The sequence below is a fragment of the Miniopterus schreibersii genome, assembly GCF_964146895.1.
Source record: "Miniopterus schreibersii genome assembly, chromosome: 1".
NCBI classification, from domain to species: domain Eukaryota; kingdom Metazoa; phylum Chordata; class Mammalia; order Chiroptera; family Miniopteridae; genus Miniopterus; species Miniopterus schreibersii.
In genome coordinates, this window is record NC_138101.1 from 195,108,706 (window position 1) to 195,128,150 (window position 19,445).

The following is a 19,445-nucleotide window of genomic DNA, read 5'->3' on the forward strand; positions in this document are numbered from 1 at the left end:
GGTTTGCAGACCGTGCTCTGTGTCGGGGTTCCATGGAGGTTTCTCAGAGGCTGTCATGGATGGAGGGTTGTCACGCTTAGGGACCAAGGGGAAGGTTTTTCCTATGAACCCGAGAAAGGCCTGTGATGAGCTCAGAGAGAGATCTGAAGAGACCTCCAGGTCATGAATGAGGGACAACCAGCTCTCAGGGTGACCCTGTAGTGGAGAGAAGCCCCCGAAGACAGACGGTGCTAGAGACCAGAGGCCCCAGGATACCTCTGCTCTCCATATGCTTGGGGTCTCACACTAACAACATCTCTAGGAATTGGGGAGAGGTACCTCAAAATGCAAAAGGAGCTATAAGAAAATAAAGAGTCTTGCATTTTTAAGAACTATGTCTGAGTTTCTGTAGGAGATTCATATCACACACACACTTCAAAGAAAAATGACATAACCCAGCCGGGTGTGGCTCAGAGATTGAGCATCAACCTAGGATCCAGGAGATCGGGGTTCAATTCCCGGTCAGGGCACATGCCCCGGTTGCGGGCTTGGTCCCCAGTAGGGGGCGTGCAGGAGGCAGCCGATCAATGACTCTCATCATTGATGTTTCTCTCTCTCTCTCTCTCTTTCCCTCTCCCCTCCTCTCTCTGAAATCAATAAAGACATATTTTTTTAAAAAAGAAAAATGACACAAAAAATCTTAGCTGAGACTTTCCCTGGGTGATAAGGACATTTTTTCAATGTCCTGCTCTATATTTTCCTGGGTTTTCACATGTTCCTCAATGAGTATTTCATAAACAAAGAAAAAACTAGCAAAGGAAAGGTTTTGTTTTCTTTTTAGGAGACAAAAAGTCAGCCGTTCCTGGTACTGGATTATTGGAGTAGATCTCATAAATCCATGTTGCCAGAAATGCTCATTTTTCCATTTCTAGTCTGAGAACTGAACGCTTGGTGTTCCCACCAACATTTCCCAAGCAAGGGGAGGAGTCCTTGGCAGGGATAAATAAGCATTAGCACCCACGAGAATCCAGCGCTCCGGGCAGGCGGCAGCTTGGCATCCGCTAACTACACCCGGCTCTCTGAGACAGGTAATCCAAGTTGCTGAGCATACGGCGAACAAAGGAATCCACTTGCCCAGGGTTATTCCAGGTCTTGGCCTGGAGCCATGGACGGTGTGGCAGGAGGGAGGCAGGAGGAGGTATGCCAGAGTGCAGGGGGCCAGGCCTGGTGCCCTCTGAAGACAGTCCCCTGTCTGGGTCTGAGTTTTACACCTGCAAAGGGGTGGATGGGCCATGAGGGGTCTGGAGTCATTTCTGGCCCTGACACTTGGATTCTGCTTTGAGTCAGCTGGGCATCCCATAGAGCTGTGTATCCACCCTCAGGATGAGAGCTCTCTGAGGGGCAGGAGGGGCCTCCCCTTGCCTGGTACAGGGGGCTGCCCTCAGAGGTGGTGCAGACAGAATGACTGCCTTGGGTCCCTCTGGGCAGAGGCCACAGGGACTCATTGGGGGTCATCCCTGGGCACCAGCAGACAAGCCGGCTGCTGTCCAGCAACCTAAAAGACAGGCTGCTCAGCAACAGAGCTGGCTGCCAACTTGCCCAGACAAGCCTTTTTTTGTCCAGAAGTAATTTTTGGGGAAAAACAAGTTTAACTCTTTTCCAAAGAAATGGTTACATAAGCCAGGGAGTAAGCAGTTGAGGTGACTGAATTGCCTCTGTCCCTGGGCTTGTCCAAATTCTGCCGCCTTCAGGATGGTAATCAGCTCAGCCCGGTGTCCTGTCCTCTCCCCTCCTCTTCCCTCCCCACCACCCAAGCTGCCCTTTGCCCTCTGAACCCTGGGCCTGAGTGGGCAGAGGCTAAATGTAATAACCCTGTTTGCTGCAGTCAGTGGCCTTGAACGCTGTGTCTTTCTGGTTTCCCTCTGGCTTGTAGTTTCAGAGTGGGGACCTGTGGCAGAAGCCAACGTCCCTAGAACACCTGTGAGGAGCCAGGCACCTTCATCATTCGTCTCACCTGAGCTCCTCAACATGCTCATTGACATGAGAATTGAGGCTCAGAGAGGTTCAGTCACTTACTTGTCACCACCCAGCAATCACAAGGGGCCAAAATGAAATCCTAGTCCAGGATTCTGGGACTCTGGATCCCACACTGTTCTCTCCCCACCAGGAGCCCTTTCCAGGCATGTGGTAGAAAAGGTGGAAATACCTGTTTGTTGTGAACCTGGTAGAGGCCGAAAAGAACATTCTGCCTTTTTTAGCCTTTGCACCAACCCTTATCAGGGCCATCAGGCTATAGCTCTGCTTCCCGTGCTTTCTCTGAATGAGCCCTTACTGCCACCGGCACCACGCAGAGAACACCTGCCATGTGTCATCGAAGGCCAGGAGCAGGGCTGTGGTCTCTGACTCTGCCCAGGGCTCCTTCTTGGAGTTCAACTTGGGCGGTGGACAAGGGATATACACCAAACCAGTTCATGCTTCCTAGGCCCTTCTTGCTGGTGTCTGCTCACCAAACACGAGGAGGACCTGTTCTGAATGGCCACTGCCTTACCCCCATCACGAGCTGCCCCACCTAGGAGCCAGGCAAACCGAGCTTTCGCCTCCGCTCTGCTACTTCCTTGCTGTGTGACCTTGGGCAAGCCCCTTCACCTCTCTGTGCCCAGTTTCTCCACTGGGGGAAAATGGCAACAATTTCAGTGCTTACCTCAAAATGTGAGAGGGAGCAGAGCATAATTACGTATATTGGGTGCCCAGGAGACTGCCGACCCCTGGGAGTCACAAAGCTAGCAGAGGGAGAGAACAGAAAACAGGCCATGTGGGAGGCAGTGGGAGGTGGTCAGGGCACCACTGGGCTCTCCGAGACTTAAAGGAGCTTTGCTTTTCAGAGTTGAGGGCAGAAGGAATGTCATTTCTCCTGGTTGTGGGGCTCCTGGTGGCTGGGCTCTGCCCCACTGTCCACAGCCTCCCAGATGGGATTCTTGACCAGCAGAACATGACCCAAGAGGACCATCACAATGAGGCACCTGTGGACAACCTCAGACTAGCCTCCAGCAACACCGACTTTGCCTTCAGCCTCTACAAGCAGTTGGCTTTGAAGAATCCCAATAAGAATGTCTTCTTCTCCCCGATGAGCATCTCCATCGCCTTGGCCTTCCTGTCCCTGGGGGCCAGGGGCACCACCCAGACCGAGATCCTCAAAGGCCTCAAGTTCAACCTCAAGGAGATCTCAGAGACGGAAATCCACCAGGGCTTCCAGCACCTCCTGCGAACCCTCAGCCAACCCAGCAGCCAGCTGCAGCTGAGTGTGAGCAATGCCATGTTCGCCGATGAGCAGCTGAAGCTACGGGACCAGTTCAGGAATGATGCCAAGGAACTGTACGCCTCTGAGGCTTTCTCCACCAACTTCCAGAATTCCACCGCTACCAAGAAGCTCATCAACGACTATGTGAGGGAGAAAACCCAGGGGAAAATTGTGGATCTGATCAGCCACCTTGACTCAAGCACCGCGATGGTCCTGGTGAATTACATCTTCTTTAAAGGTGAGGCAGGCGTGGGCTTCGGAAGGAAGCAGACTTTATTAAGTAGCCCTCAGGGCTATTGCTCTCCTGGCCCAGCCATCTGTGTTATTAGAGAAACTGCTATAGAGGAGGGTGCCCTGGGCTTGTGGGGTGGTGTGGAGAGGGGACATGGGCACTGTGCCCCAACCCCCTGCCCATAGGCATCATTTTCTCTTGGGGTTTTCCAAAGAAGTGTGTCGTTCCAGGACATAACTCCAGAGGAGCCTGTTATCTCTTAGTCTGAGTCAGAGTGGTACTTTTTATTCTGACTTGAACCTGCTCAGCTCCCAGAAGGAAGGAGCTGTGCTTCCAAATCACTCAGGGGGTGGGGAGTGGGGGCTGGGAACTTGAGCTTCCTCCCTGAAGGGATGCTTTGGACGTGCTCAGGCTGGCCTGTTGCTGGTGCACACCGCTGACCTGGGCTCTGTCCCAGCCCAGCCAGTGCCTTGGTCTCAGGAGTGGTGGGGGCGACCTGCAGGACTGATGGCCATCTTCACAGGAAGACCGCCTCTAAGGAGCCTGGCCATCCCCAGTTCTGTGACTGTGCTCTTCTATATTCTTGACGTTGAAAATGGTCCACCACCTGGGAAGAGCCTTGGGGCAGGGCGATATCCAAGATAAGACCCCTTCCCAGTTGGTCCAATGCCTGGTCCCATAGACAGAAACACAATAAAAGCAAACCTCATCCTGTATCAAGGGGATAGAATGCAAACAGGTAGACTCCATCTTATAAAGCCAGCAGTCCAAATGGGGACAAAAGTAGATAGGGACACGGTGATCATTGGGTCAGAGGGTGGTAAAGTACCTGAGACACACGAGCTGTGTGGAGACACAGAGAGAGCCCTGCGCTGGGGACTCCTGGCTGAGGCCTGGCCAGCCCTCCTGGGCCTCTTTCCATCTGCAAGTGAAGACAGGGATCCCAATTCCTCTGCGAAAGGAACCCAGGCCTGACCGCTGTGTCTGGTCTTTGAGTCTCCTGAGCTTTCCTTCCTGCCACCCTGCCCTATCCTGGGACTCTCTCCTCCGAATTCTCCTACTCAAGGACACGCCAGCCAGTCCAGCTTCCCACTCCTCTCTTGCCTCTAACAACAGGGACATGGGGACAGGCAGGGGTGAAAAACAGAGTCCCACTGGAGGTGGTGACACATTACCAAGGAAGCCCCGGGTCTCTAATTTGGGGGACGATCTCCCCAGGAAGTCCCCCCACCACCCTGAGTGCTTAGTATTCCTGGGGGGCTGGGGGTTCCCGAGTCCATGTCCTCAGTTGACCCTTGCCCTGCCCTCTGGGTTCCCATTTGGCCAATGCTTCAGCCTGTTTCACATGCTCCGGGTGTGTGCCCACCCTGCAATGCCAGTGATGGACAATTGGTTACATCTTTTAAGCCGTCAGGGGGTTCCCATTTCTCCCCAGGCCCAAGCTTCCACCGCACCACCATGCCTCTCCCCTTTCCCTAGCCCCCCCTCTCCCATTTCCTGTGCCCAGATTCCTGTGGGTATCTCACTGAGCACAGTTAACCAGGTCTGGGATTCACAGCCCTTTTTCTGATCCTTACCTGTGGGGCTTCCCCATCGGCCAAGGTGTTCTTGCAAACCGAGGCCAGGTCATTCCTAGGAGGAGCTGTGGATGGGCTGTGGGGGTGCGGAGTGTCTGCACGGCCCAGGGAGCCGGACGAGGGGAGGGATGGAGACAGGGCCGCCCTCGCATTCACAGAATTCTCCCACGGTTCCTCTGCCTCCAGCCAAGTGGGAGACGCCCTTTGACCCCCACGATACTTTCCAGTCCAAGTTCTACGTGAGTAAGGGGCGGTCAGTGAAGGTGCCCATGATGAGCTTTGAGGACCTGGCCGCGCCCTACTTCAGGGACGAGGCGCTGGCCTGCGCGGTGGTGGAGCTCGGGTGCGCCGGCCGCCACAGCGCGCTCCTCGTCCTCCCGGACAGGGGCCGGATGCGGACGGTGGAGGCCGCGCTGCTCCCCGACACCCTGAGGAGGTGGAAAGCTTCGCTGCAGATGAGGTGACGACCCCCGGGGCCCGGGACTAGCGGTCACCCCCACTCTTCCCCTGCTCCCCTTCCCCCCACCGCACGGGCGCAGGCGTGGCTGAGGTCCAGGTTGGGCCTGCAGCGGGGGGACAGGCGCGGAGCGGGGCCGCCTTGCCCTGGGCTGCCCGTGTGGCCTCAGGCCTGAAGGTTTTCCTTCCCTAGATGGTAGCATCAGATGGGACAGCGGCTCCGACTTCCTCTGACTCTAACATGCTCTAAGTCCCAGAGATCCTCCAAACAGCCCCCAACCTGCAGGCCTGCCCGCCCCCTGTCGGGGCCTCTTGAGGGTGGAGGGGGCAGAGGAATTGTGACAGGCTGAGGGCAGAGGTGAGGCTGCCCCTGAGAAGCAGCTCTGCACTGCAAGTTCATGCATCTGCCGCCTGCCCTTCTTTCACCCAGCCAGTTCCTTCCCCTCCGTCTGGCTCAGACTTGCTGTCACCTCCTGCAGGAAGCCTTCCTGGTGCCCACAAAGCCGCCTGCCCCAGCGCAGTCTGCCGGGGTGCTGTGAAATCTCTGTTGGCCTGAAGGGGTTTCCCACTGCACCGCCAGCTTGCGGGGGAAGGGCAGGACCAGGTGCATGAGCTGCCCCAGCCCTGGCACACTGCGGGGCAGGAATGCATAAAGAATGAATTAAGAACAGCCAGCCAGTGTGGCTCAGTTGGCTGAGCCTTGTCCCAGGCACCAAGAGGTTGCCTACATGATGCCCACAGTGGGTGTGCAGGAGGCAGCCGATCAATGTTTCTCTCTCATGGATGTTTCTAACTCTCTCTCCCTCTCCCTACCTCTGTCTCTCTAAAATCAATAAAATACCTATTTTTAAAAAAAGAAAAAGAAGAGTAAGCATGAGGGGTTAAGAAAGTGCGGAAAGAAATACTCATTTCCAGCCAGAAGGGGCTTGTCGGAGAGAAACCAGGGAAGACCACACTGTGAGGTGGGAGACAGGTGGGCACCGAGTCAAGCCGATGCTCATATTTATCTTTCTCGTCTCCAGAAAATCGATAGAACTCTATCTGCCCAAGTTCTCCATCTCCAGCCGCTATAATCTGGAAGCCATCCTCCCCAAGCTGCGCATAAGGAAAATCTTCACCAAAAAGGCCGACCTGTCAGGAGTCACAGGGTCCAAGAACCTGACGGTCTCTCAGGTGAGCCTTTAGAGTGTGGACAAGTCACCCTCCGTGTGGGAGCTGGAAAGAAGGACTGGCAGACGTTGGGGAATTTGAATTTCCATACAGATTGCATTTCTATTATCCAACCACCCTCCCTGGGACTCCGCCCAACCCAGGGGAGCTGGGATCTAAGGGTACTGGGGGCAGGTCCCCAGCTCCCTGTAGTGTCATGTGACAGAAGCCAGTCATGGGGAAGAGCCTGGGGTGGAATCAGCGGTGGACCCATCCCACGCTCCACCTTTTGCTGCACATAATTAAAGTCTTCTTCCCCTCAGTTTGTTCACTGGCTAAGCGGGGTGCTAGGTCCTGGCTTGTGTGCAGTGCCGGGCAGAGCAGGTAAGAGGCAGCAGGCAGTAACCGTGGCTATGCGGCAATTGTGATGAAGACACACTAAGAGGATCAAGACCCTGGGGAGCCTTGCCCTGCGGTCCTAGAAGCAGAGGAGTCAGAAAGAGGAGCGGCTGGGCAGCCCTTCCCCTCCTCTGCACCCCACCTCCTAAAGAGGGTGCCAATGGACGGTCAAGTGCAGGGAGGGCAGGGGTGGGGGGACTGTGTGGTCCAAGAATGTGAAGCCACATCCTATGCAAACTAGCCGAAGGCCCAAAGACATTAAAGCTGGGGCAGGAGAGGTGCGGAAAGCAGGGCCAGCCCATCCCGTGAGGCTCTAAGAAGCACTGGCATCAGCTGCTTCCAGGTGGAGGGGCAGGGAAAGGAGCTGGCAGGAAGATGCCTGGCATTGCCCTGGCCCCTCCTTCTATAAGCGCAGGTATTTGGGTTCAGCCTCTGGGCTCAGACAGAGAGGAATGTAGATCAGGGTGCCTCTGCCTTTTACCCTAGCAGGTCACTCACAGCCCCGAGCCTCAGTTTGCACATCTGCACATCAGGACTGTGCAAAACCAGCTGCCCGGGGCTCTGGGAGGAACAGACGAAGTGAACAAGTTGACAAGCATGGTGACAGGTCCGAGGTAGATAAATGTCCATCCCATCGAGGCGCCTCAGGCAGGCTGCTTGCCTGCTGCGCACCCGTCTCTGGTGGGTAACGCTCTGGTGTCCTCACAGGTGGTCCACAAGACCCTGATTAAAGTGGCCGAGACAGGCACGGAGGCAGCTGCTGCCACGGGGATCAAAGGTATTGTCAAGTCCATAAAAATTCCAGCGATCACTGTGAAGTTCAACAGGCCCTTTCTGTTTTCCATACTCTCCAAGGACACCCAGAGCATCATCTTCTTTGGCAAAGTCACCAACCCCAATGAAACTTAGAGCCTTCTCCATGGGGTGGGCATCCCCACTAAGGGCACCCGGTCTCTGGGTGCAGCCTGGCCTCTGTGCTCCGAGGAGCTGGCGGGGCTGGCCCTGCCTGCTCATTTTTTGGGAAAGTGACAGTGACTGCCTTGTGGCTTTTATATGCACAGGAAGTCTGTGGAGTGTTATCCGGAGGCTCTGGGACGCCCCCCCCCCCCAGCAATAAACCATCTTCCTTGGACTGGGCGTGTTCCTTGTGCCATGCACTGCAGCCGTCTGTGCCCAGGGCCAAGCCTCCTGGTCTCCCAAATGGGCTCAGCCCCACTGCCAGGCTCTGGGCCCCTCTGCCTTCATCTTCAGCAGCTTGGCCAGGACCAAGCCAACCTGGACCTCAAGCCCAGGACTAGGAGGGGAACCTGCTGCTTCTGGTTCCTACTTCTGGTACCCAGCTCCAGTGTCACTCTTTCCCTCCCCCTGGATCTGCCCACGTGCTGACCCTTGCTAGGGCTCCCAACGCTGACCACATCTGGCACAACCTCTGGACCCCTCGCTCCTGCAGCTGAGCTGGGCCTCCCTTCTTCTAGAATATCCTCCTTCAGCCCCCAGGTAACCTCAACCTGAGGAGAGTGGCTACTTTCCAGGTTCCCAGTTCTGAGCCCTCCCCCTGACAAGTGGTCCCCCCAGCAACCTGAATGAGGGTCTGGGAGCAAAGGAGCAATGAACATACCGCTGCAATCAAAGCAATCAGGCACCCGTTCACTCCACTGATGTGGTCTGAAACTGCGGGGCCTCCAGAGATCACACAGGCAGCAGCGACTATGTCACAACGGCGAACACAGGGTTGAGATTTTCCTGCCAGGCCAGCTGCTAAGACTCATTTAGTACTTGTGAGGACCTATGAGATAGATGCTGTTATTATCCCATTTTATAGATGAGGAGACTGAGGAGCACAGGCTCAGTAATTTCCCCCAAGGCCACCCAGCTAGTGATTATTGCCAGCAGGATGCTATCCCAACCTGCTCCATGTCACATACTCTAAGCCACAAAGCGATTCTGCCCTTAAAGATTTTCACAGTGGTGGCCCTCATGGGACTTACAGTCTGATGGGCAACATAGATGGTAAAACAAGGCTCTGGAAGCTGAGACTCAGAGAGCACCAAACTCAGTCAGGGAAGTCAGGGAAGGCTTCCTGGAGGAGGTGACTTCTGCAATCAGAAGAAGAGTAGAAGATGAATGGAGAGGAGGGTGTTCTGGGCAGGAGAAAGAGTGATGGGGGCATTTTCAAGAAACTGAAAGAAGTTGGGCAGGTCTGGAAGAGGGACGGATGGAGGGGCTGAGGGGGGGGGGCCATGATGGAGCCGCTGGACCGCTGAGGTCCTGGCAGCTCAGTAAGGATTCTGGAATGGTTCCTTAGAGCCATAGGCAGCCTTAAAGGAGTTTAAACAGAGAGTGGATGTGAGCAGATTTGCACACTAGAAAGACTCCAGCTGCTCTGTCGAAGTGATTCGGGGCCCAGGACAGGGATGTGGGCTGTGCATTGAAGGAAATGGGGCAAAAATGGGCCCCAGCTGGAGAGAGAGAGAGTGGGGACGATTCGAAGGTTGTGAGAACCAGTGTGGCGTGACGAGTGGGGAAGAAAGGAGAAAAACCCGCATTTGGGCTTGGCTCCTGCTGATGATGACGGACTCCCTGAGACAGGGCCCCAGGAGGAGCAGCGTGCGGGAGAAGCTGACACATTCAGGTCTGGACACACTCAGAGCTCTCCGGGTCCCTGGAGACAGACGAGGAATCTGCTCAGGACTTCAGGAGACACAAATCCGGGCCATAGGGGGCAGTCAGGATTCGCCCCCCGGGGATGGCAAGAGAGCAGTCGGGGGAGGTCCCCTAAAATGAGTTCCCTGGGGGTGAAAAGAGAAGGGTGATGCCCCACTGAGGGGTCATCTAAGAAAGGGCAGCTCACCAAGGAGACTGGCCCATAGGGAGGGGTCCCGAGGAAAGTTGTCACCCCAGGACCAAGAGAAGAGTACCCAAGGGGACGGGGTGGGGCCTAGGGGTGAGGCAGTGGGATGCAGCAGTCCTTCGGTGCCTACAGTGTCTCCCTGCGGGTGATCCACCCACCCTTATTTGCCTTAATAATAGCCCCAAGCATGAGAGCAGTGATGCGGGCAATTCAAACATGCCAAAGAGAAGCCGTAAAGTCCTTCCTTTAGGGGAAAAGGTGAAAGTTCTCAACTTAAGAAGGAAAAAAAAAAATCATATGCTGACATAACTAAGATCTCCAGTAAGAACGAATCTCCTGCCCTGGCTAGTGTGGCTCAGCTGGGCGAGCGTCCTGTGCACCAGAAGGTTGTGGGTTCGCTTCCCAGTCAGGGCGCGTGCCCAGGCTGTGGGCCGATCCCGGGTCAGGGTGCGTACGGGAGGCAACCGATCGATATTTCTCTCTCACATCAATGTTCCTCTCTTTTTCTCTCCCTTCTTGTCTCTCTAAAATCAAGAAAAATACCCTCGGGTGAAGATTTAAAAAAAAAAAAAAGAAATAACTGGGTGGGTGTTTATCCAGGCAGTGGATGAAGAGAGTAAAAATAAAGTAGTAATAGCCAAATCTGGGAGAAATTAAGTCTGGCTCACACCCATTAGCCCATGTAAACCCTGTCTCTGCACTCAGTCTGCAGGCCACCTTTGACCCTTTCCTGCCACCAAGCCAGCTCAGGACGGAGAAGGTATTTGAGTTGCCAAAGTTTCGCAAATACTCTTTCTGTTGAGTACATATCAACTTTTCTGTTTATGCTGCTTTAATCGGCGAGGTCTGTTGATGTTCCTGAAGAACTAGTCATTGCAATTTGGAAAACACTGAGCAGAATGAACAGCAATCATGGCATTTTAAAGAGTCATAGCCCGAGAAGCTCTGTGGAGGCGAGAACCGGGATTTGAACTGCGTCCTGCGTAGAGCAGTGTCTATTGGGAAGTGGGTGCCCATAGATGCGTATCAGATGGAAGAGTGGAACCAAGAGAGGCTGGAGTGTGGCTCCAATGAACTCAGCCTTTCCCTGGATTTAAAGAATGTCCACACGTGTCACTAGATTTAAACTTCACGACAGCCTTGAGTGGTAAGGGGGGCAAAGGAGGAATCTGAGATTCAGGAGAGAGTCTGGCTGTAAATACTGATGGAATTGGGACTCTTCTCTGGGACACCAGCCCCACCATGCTCCAGAGCTCTTTCCGGTGCATGGATTTTCACACAACCCGAATGGAGGGGCGGGTTGTTTTCCTCGCTATTGATTGTGCTGAAAATTGACATTGGGCCAAGGGCAGCCTCAGTGCAGTCTATTAGTTTTGTTAGACTCCAGCCTGTTACAATCCTCCCTGCAGGGACAAATGTCTGTGTCCGGGGCCACGCAGACCTGCTGAGTCTCTCCAGCTCCTTTGAAGGTTCACAGAAAGCATTTGATTTTCAGGTGAGTGTGGGGCTGCGGATGGGGCTGCGGGTGGGGCCCCCAGCCAGTGTGGTGAACCTGCCACAAGTTACCTCATCACAAATCACACAGGTGCACATACACACTCAGAAGCATGCACACATGTATATACACATGCACCCCTCCTCCTCCAAGAGCTGTGCATACAGACCGCAGTCTGGAGTGGTGCTGGCTCACCCTGCTCCATGACCTTGAGCATGCTCTTCTCTCTGCTGAAACCCTTCTCCTGGCTCTCTCCTGATTTCATCTTCCAGTCTCAGTTCAGGGGCTACCTCCTCCAGGGAGCCTTCCAGGAACTCCCTGACTCCTGCAGGCCCCTTGTTCACCCTATGTAGGCGGTCACCTCTGACTGCCATTGCTCAGGGAGTTGTAATCTCTGCATTTCTTTCTCCCGGTGGCTGAGAAGCTTCTTCTAGACAGGGCCCGGGCTGCCAGCCCCTCATGTCCTGACTGCCGAATGTTTGTTGAATGAGTCAATAAGTGGATGAACAAGCTTCTCTCCAGGTAGGGAGAGAAGGCCCCTGGTGGTGCAGGGAGGAGCCCTGGCCACCTGGGCTCGCTCAGCTCAAGCTCTGCTGTCCTGTAGGAGCCCAGAGACATTGGTCTAGTTCTCTCATCTGCACAGTGCTCGAATTGGATCATGGCATCCTGTCAGCTCGAAAGCTCTACGGCTGGGGGGACCTGCCCACATAATGTTCTGAATGAATTCTGTGTGCCTGTCCCCAGTGAACCCGAGTTCCCTGAGGAAGCAACTGTGTCTCATCCATCCTGCCTCCCCCATGTGTAGCTCAATTCCCGACAGACTTTTGGTCAATGTTTGGTCAGTGAGTGAATGAATGAATGAATGAATGAGTGAACAAATGAAGATTAAATGGAATAAGGAAATGAACTCTCCATAATCTCTTCATCAAAGCCAAGATATTCATCACAGCAAATTACCAGGCGAGTGGAGACCTGTCTGTTCTCTGCCAACAAATCGATGATACGGAGCAAACTTGGCCCACAAGGCTTTCCTCGAGGCTGAGTCTCAGTTGCTTCTCCCCTTTACAGACAAGAGAACTCAGGTTTAGGAAGGTCCAGGGCTGCCCAAGGTCACATGGAAAAACCAGGGGCGGGATGGGGTGGTGTGATGATGATTTATTCTGTCAATAATTACCCAAACCCAGAGTGGACGCATGGGGCCAGCTTAGGCCCTTACTAAAATAAACTCTCAGGTTGACTGGGATCTGCTGAGTCAGAATCGCTAGAGGGGAGGCCTCAGTTCTTCAGAGTAATAATATCTGCTGCTTCCCGGGGTCCTGTCCTGTGCCAGGCCCTGGGTGGGGTCAGCTTGGTGCGCGATTGCTGTAAAATTCTACAAACCTGGGAAGGTTCTTAGCACCATCCCACAGAGGGGAGGTGGAGGCCCAGAGAGGTAAAGTGACTTGACCAATGTCTTCGGGCTCCTACAGGACAGCAGAGCCTGGGCTAAGTAAGCCCAAGTCTCCAGGACTCCTCCTTGCACTGCAAGGGGCCTGCTGCCCCTTCCCTCCTCTAGGAGTCCAAAAGCATGCCCAAGGTCACATCCTGGGATACCGCAGAGCCAGGATTTGAAGAGGCTCAGCTGGAGGAGGGGCTCAGAGTGTGTCTGAGGAGACCCACTCTCTGTGTGAGAGCAGGAAGTAGGCGAGCTGGGAGGGAGGGGACACAGGGCAGAGGAGGCCTTCCCAGGCCACCGAAGCAAATGGAGAAGATTCAGGGGACTTGAGACCTGTGGCCTCTGGATTGCTGCCCCTGGGGACAAATAGAGCTCCCACATGCACTTGGGGACCAGGCGCTCCCAGCAGGTGCACAGCAGATGAGAGCTTCTGTTCAGACAAGACGCCTGCTTGGGCGTTCCTCTCATCTCATCATGAATCCAACCCCCCCCCCCCAGGCTCTGGATTCAAGTCCTGACTCCACCACCTACCAGCTGTTTGATCTTGGGGGGATTACTTAACCTTTCTGAGCCTCTGTTTTCTTATCTGTCAAATCGGGGTGTGAAAATACTGGGTTGTGGTGAGATGAAAAGAGGACATGCCTGGGAAGTGTTTGCATAGTGCCCGGGGCAGAGCAGACACCCCTGAATATCAATGATTACTATTACTCTTGTCCTTGTTGTTGTTCTCCATGCCTCTGCTTTCAGGCCGAGGACACCAGAGGATGGAGGCCCCTCGGTGGTGGCTGCTGGTCCCTGCACTCATGGCTGTGGGTCATTGTCTGGCCCTGGTTCACCAAGAAGACTCTGATCCCATCGACCCCAGCCCTGAGGACAATCCTCCCGGGCCTACCCTGCCCTGCCACAAGCTTTCTGTGAGCAACATAGACTTTGCCTTCGACCTCTACAGACAGCTGGCTTTGGATGCCCCTGGAGAGAACATTCTCTTCTCCCCAGCGAGCATCACCTTGGCCTTGGCCACGCTCTCCCTGGGAGCCCCTGTAGCCAATAGGGCCCAACTTCTAGAGGGCCTGGGGTTCAACCTCACCATGCTGCCCGAGGCCGAGATCCAGGAGGCCTTCCAGGACCTGCTGCTCAGGCTCCCTGCGCAGGACCCCCAGCTCTTCCTGACTGTGGGCCAGCGCAAGTTCAGTGGCCTGGGCCCTGGAGCCCCCCAGGACCCAGTGGGGGCCCAGAAATGCATCCACGAGTATGTGGAGAAGCAGACGCAGGGGAAACTTGGGGCCTGGGTGGAGGAGCTCAGGAATGAGACTGCAGAAGTCCTCGTGAATCACGTGTTCCTTAGAGGTAAGAGGATATATATATCCAACGTGGAATCTCTTTTCAGGGACTGGGGCTCCAATCACACCGCAGCCCCGCTCCTCACAGCACCCAGAAGCTTCCCTTGCTTACTTAGATATAGGAGGTCCACTGAATTCTTGATGTTTCTGCTTGAATACCTCCAGTGACGGGGAACTCCTCACCTACCCCATTTTAATGCTACTTGTTTTTTTCAAAGAAGAATTTTCCTCCAACTTTAGTGTGCATAAGTACTCCCTGAAGAACTTGTTTAAAATGCAGATATTCTGCACTTGTGCCCAGAAGAATGATTTAGCGGTAGGTAAGTCAGGGACCCAAGACCCTGCATTTGAATTGCCACCAGGTGATTCTGCTGCAGGAGGGCTGTGACCTCCACTTTGAGCAACCCTGTCAAGGAGCAAGAATTCCCTTCCTCTGGCAGGTCCCAGAAGGTACGGGTTAGAGCAGGGAGAACTCCTAAGACAGGGAGACCTTTTATTTTTTCCAGAAGAGCCAATAGGATCATACGCTTCACTTCTCAATCACACTCCCTAATTCAGCAGATGAATCCAGGGCTCTTCGTATTTGTACAGTGTTTTGCGGGTCTCGAGGGGTATTCACACCCACCCTCTCATTTGACCCTCTCGCCTGGATGAAGCATATAAGGCTAAGATTAATGTTTCCATTCACAGGTGGGAAGACAGATTTTTTTAAAAGAAGTGATTTGCCTGAGCCACTATAGCATTACTCAAATACGTGCCTGTGAACATTTATCATGTGTTTTATGTAAGCGTGTTTGCACACACAGGTCTAAATATGAAGTCCCTGATATCATGCCTGTCACTGCGCATGTTTAAGTTTTATTGAATTCTCTTTCCAGCCCAACAAAGTGATACTGTTATGTCCACTTGAGAGGTGGGGAGACTGAGGCACAATGTGGGGTAACTTGCCTTAGGCCTGCAAGCCAGGCTGAGCCTCAGCTTCAGATCCGCACTCGTTTTCAGAGCAGCTTGTACCCCCAGGGTTATGAAGCTGGGCTTGGTGTCCAAACTGTGGACTCCCCACCCCCACGGGCTGCCAGGTAGGTGACCCCCGAGCCCATTCTTGATTCTCTCTGAGGTGATGTCGCTGTTTCTCTCCCACTCAGCGGGGTGGGCGCGACCCTTTGACCCGAGCGCCACCAGCCCGAGGAAGTTCTTCATGGACGAGCGCCGGAGCGTGCAGGTGCCCATGATGAAGCAGAAGGCCCGCCACCGCTTCCTCCACGACCCCGAGCTGCAGTGCACCGTGCTGCAGATGGACCACGCCGCCAACGCCACCACCCTCTTCATCTTCCCCAAGCGGGGCCGGCTGGGGCAGCTGGAGGGCGCCCTGCTGCCCGAGACTCTGATCAAGTGGGACAGTCTGCTCAGGGCCAGGTAGGCTGCTCACAGCAGGGGCCCGGGGAGACGGCTCCCTGCCTCCTTGCTCAGCCACCATGCAGCGCCCTCAGTGATTGTCACCCTCAACACACTGTCACCTCCCAGATCACTGTCACCCTAAGGCAGTGTCACCCCCAAGGCACTGTCACCCTAGGGCACTGTCACCCCCAAGGCACTGTCACCCCAAGGCACTGTCACCCCCAAGGCACTGTCGCCCTAAGGCACTGTCACCCCCAAGGCACTGTCGCCCTAAGGCACTGTCACCCCAAGGCACTGTCGCCCTAAGGCACTGTCACCCCCAAGGCACTGTCACCCTAAGGCACTGTCACCCCCAAGGCACTGTCACCCTAGGGCACTGTCACCCCCAAGGCATTGTAATTCTCAGGGCACTGTCACCCCAGGGCACTGTCATCCCAGGGCACTGTCCCTGGCCTCCCTGCAGGCATCAGGGCGAGACCTGATCAGTTGCACTGGCCCAGGAGTCTAGAGGCTGGTTCTAGTCCCAGCTCTGGTGCCAACCTGGGTGACCCCTTGACGAGCAGAGTTCCAGCCCCTAAGCAGGGGGCCCAGGACAGGTGTTGAATGGAAGACAGTGTGCACTTTAGAAAGCTCTCTCTCTCCTTCCCCCTCTCTCTCAGAAAGGAGGGGCTGAAGGGGCAGAGAGACCAGAGGTGCGAGTGAGGGTGAGAAGGCTTTTTCGGGGTGGAGGTGCCTGTGACACACACAGGATCTCTCGGGGTCTCAACAGCAAACCAATTCTCTCTCCACAGAGAACTCGATTTCCACTTCCCCAAATTTTCCATCTCCAGCACCTCCAGACTGAAGCTGCTCCTCCCACAAGTGACTGTGGGCGGAGGCCTCCCCGGGCAGCCTGGCCTGAGCATTTCCAAGGTAAATGGGTGGTGGTGGGGTCTCCACGCTTTGGGGCAGAGACTGGAAGAAGCCACCCAGTATCTCCTTACACACAGGATGCCATTTTCTACAACTGTGCACGTTACCATCTGTTCTCTGCATTTATTCCACTCTATCGCACACCAACCACCACAAGACACTGGGGTCCCAGGGGAATCAGCCCCTGCTCCTGCCCTCGGTGACAGACAAGGAGAGGGAAGGCAGGAATGGGTGCACATGCAATCAGGGCTGAAAGTGCAGAGGAAGCTTGGGCGGGGGGCACCATTCCTGATTTCGGGCCTGAGGGAGAAGCTGTGTAAAGAAGGGACTGAGAGGAAACATGGGGACAGCCTTGGGGAACTGAGAGTCCCCCATCTGGGTGGAGCTGAGGCCCTAGAGGACCCCAGAAGCCACACGGATGACCTGGGACTTTATCCTGAGACACACTTGGGGTTTTAAGCATGATGGTACTTGTGCTCTAGAAGGATCTAGAAAGATCTGTGGGGGGACACAGGTCAGACCCAGCCCTAGAGGCAGAGAACAGAGGGAAGTGTTCAGAGCTGGGGGCCTAGGGGTGAATCGCAGGAGAGGGAGAGTGCATGGCTCCCGGGCACCACTGGCCTCACCTCCATGCCCCTTGTAAGGTATTCACTGAGCACCGCTCTATGCCAGGCCTCATGCTGGCACCTGGCAGCACATTGGCGAGGTCTGTGCTGTTGTCTCCATCTCATAGATGAGGAAACTGAGGCCAAGAAAGGCTCAGGAAATCACCCCAGGTCATGACTGCTAGTTAGTGTCAAGCCAGTGCCTGAGCCAAGCTAAATCGTTGACCATCAAAGGCCCACATTCTTTTTCTTGAACAGCTCCGGGCCCTGTGGCCTTGTCCCACACATTCTAGAAGGGGCAGTGGAGGGTGGGTGAGGGAGTGTGGGCTCTGAGGTCAAACAGACCCCAGTCTGAGCCCTGGCTTCGTCCCGTCTGGCTGTGTGAACTCAGACGGGGCTCACCACCTTGCCGAGCCCCAGGCGCTTCACCGGATAACTGGGGGCCAGGAGCCCTGTTTGAGAGGAAAGGAACTTGTCCAAGATACATCACCCGGGGACATGTGGAGCCAGGCCCTCTGACTCCGGGTTAGGTGGCCTTCCCGGACAGCGGCGGTAACGGAGATGACGTGCTCTTAGGGGGAGGAAGGTCCCAGGCGTAGCTGAAGTTCAGGGACAGAGCAGTGGGCAGAGCAGGTCTGACTCAGGGCGGGAATGGGAGGCCCAACAACCAAAGAAATAGATACATACCTCGGGGGGCGGCAGGAAGTTCCACACCCAAAGGGGACGAGAAGGATAGGTGGCCCGGTAGGTGAACAAATGGTTAAGTACGGGGCTAAGTAAGGGAATTGAAAAAAATCATACAAAAATGAAGGTCTGGTTGATCCCTCCTGTAGGGTCAGTTGATGATTCCGGAGTTTTCCTTGCAGGTCACTCACAGGGCTGCGATGACTCTGGATGAGAAGGGCTCTGAGGCCGCGGCTGCCACCAGCATCCAGCTCACTGCCGGGCCCCACCCCGGCCCCGACACCACACCCGCCCCAGACACTGAGTTCAACAGGCCCTTCCTGGTGATGACCTTCCACACAGACACAGGGAGCATGCTTTTCCTGGGGAGGATCGTAAACCCCCTGGGGTAATGCGCTGGGGACCCCGAGAGGGAAGTAGGGGACAGCGTCAGCGTCCCAGTCTCCCTGTGGCCCTGGAGACATCGCCAGGGTATCCGTATCCCTTCTTCATCTGGCAGCGAGATGGGAACTGTTTCAAGGGGGTGATGGTGGCAGGTACCCTGGTGCAGGTTTCATCGCCATGAGATAACCCCTGGCGCACATGCCAAGGGCCCCTGCCGGAGGATCATGTTCCCGAGACAGGGCGACACCCTAGTCTGTAGCGTGATTTTCATGGGGTCTGTGGGGTGAGGGTAGGAGAGGGATCAGGCTGTGCCACTGAGTGGACATCTGCTATGTACCTGGTGCGCTGTATATTTTACCTCATTTTAAAATTAATTCCCACAACCACCTAACAAGATAAGTACTAGGTTGAACCGTATGAAATTGATTACATTTGGCCTTCATATGGTTTCACCTAATATTATTTCTCCCTTCGTATAGCTGAGGCTTAGAACTTAAGACATATGCCCAAGGTCGCTCAGCTGGCAAGTAGCGTGGCTGGGGTTCAGGTGTGTTTCATATCAAAGCCTGGACTCTTTCCATTTTCACTCATTTTGCTAAATCAGTGATTTTCCAACTTGCTGTGTGCACAAATCCCCTGGCATCTTAGGGAAAAACCATACAGGTTTTGATTCAATAGGTCTGGGCTGGGGCCTGAGGTCCAGCCTTCCTCACAAGGTCTTGGGATGCTGAGGCTGCTGGTCAGGTGACTGAACTGGACCAGCTGGTGCTAAATGCTCTGTCCCCATGACCAAAGGAGGGGCCAAGGTGGTGCGGTCAGCAGGCAGAGGAGTGGCCCCAGCCCTCAGTGCATCCATGGGGCTGAGCAGATTGGGCAATACCTTCTGAAGCCTGCTGGCAAAGCTTGCTTTAGGGTCACCTAGTAATGAGCATTTGGGGAGGAAATAAGTGTCCTGAATAAAGGCATTTTTTGCCCATTTTAGGCATATTATAGGGGCTGTGTTCCATGTCAGTCACTGCAACTGAGACCTAGGCTGTCACCTGGCTCCTGTCCCTGCATCTCCAGCTGCACAGAAGGGAGTCTCACAGGCCTTAGGGCCAGACCACTCGAGACTGAATCCCCTCCCCTGGCTCTCTCTAGATGCCCATGGGGAGCAGTGATGGGGACTGTAGGCAGACACAAAGAGCCAGGCCGAATAATAGTCAAGGGGCTGCAGTGACCTCATTTTACCTTCCTTTACATTTACTGCCA

At 54.8% G+C, this 19,445-nt stretch overlaps 2 protein-coding genes across 4 annotated transcripts; both read left to right on the forward strand.

Moving 5' to 3' along the window:
• The first annotated feature begins 1,017 nt into the window (after positions 1-1,017).
• LOC308560869 (alpha-1-antichymotrypsin-like) lies at positions 1,018-8,221 on the forward strand. The gene is made up of 5 exons (XM_081145211.1): positions 1,018-1,067; positions 2,862-3,515; positions 5,273-5,546; positions 6,565-6,715; positions 7,799-8,221. Exons 2-5 carry the CDS (start codon positions 2,879-2,881, stop codon positions 7,997-7,999), a joined length of 1,263 nt encoding a protein of 420 aa, XP_081001337.1. The 5' UTR covers positions 1,018-1,067; positions 2,862-2,878; the 3' UTR covers positions 8,000-8,221.
• Positions 8,222-11,289: 3,068 nt separating this feature from the next.
• Positions 11,290-19,181, forward strand: LOC308559451 (putative serpin A13). Of its 3 annotated transcripts, none has more exons than XM_081142195.1 (5): positions 11,290-11,436; positions 13,619-14,218; positions 15,357-15,627; positions 16,401-16,521; positions 17,993-19,181. In XM_081142195.1, exons 2-5 carry the CDS (start codon positions 13,636-13,638, stop codon positions 18,200-18,202), a joined length of 1,185 nt encoding a protein of 394 aa, XP_080998321.1. In that variant the 5' UTR covers positions 11,290-11,436; positions 13,619-13,635; the 3' UTR covers positions 18,203-19,181. The 3 variants fall into 3 exon arrangements, with proteins under 3 accessions (XP_080998321.1, XP_080998322.1, XP_080998323.1); XM_081142196.1 differs by lacking the exon at positions 11,290-11,436 and adding an exon at positions 12,669-12,724; XM_081142197.1 differs by lacking the exon at positions 11,290-11,436 and adding an exon at positions 12,792-12,868.
• Positions 19,182-19,445: the final 264 nt, after the last annotated feature.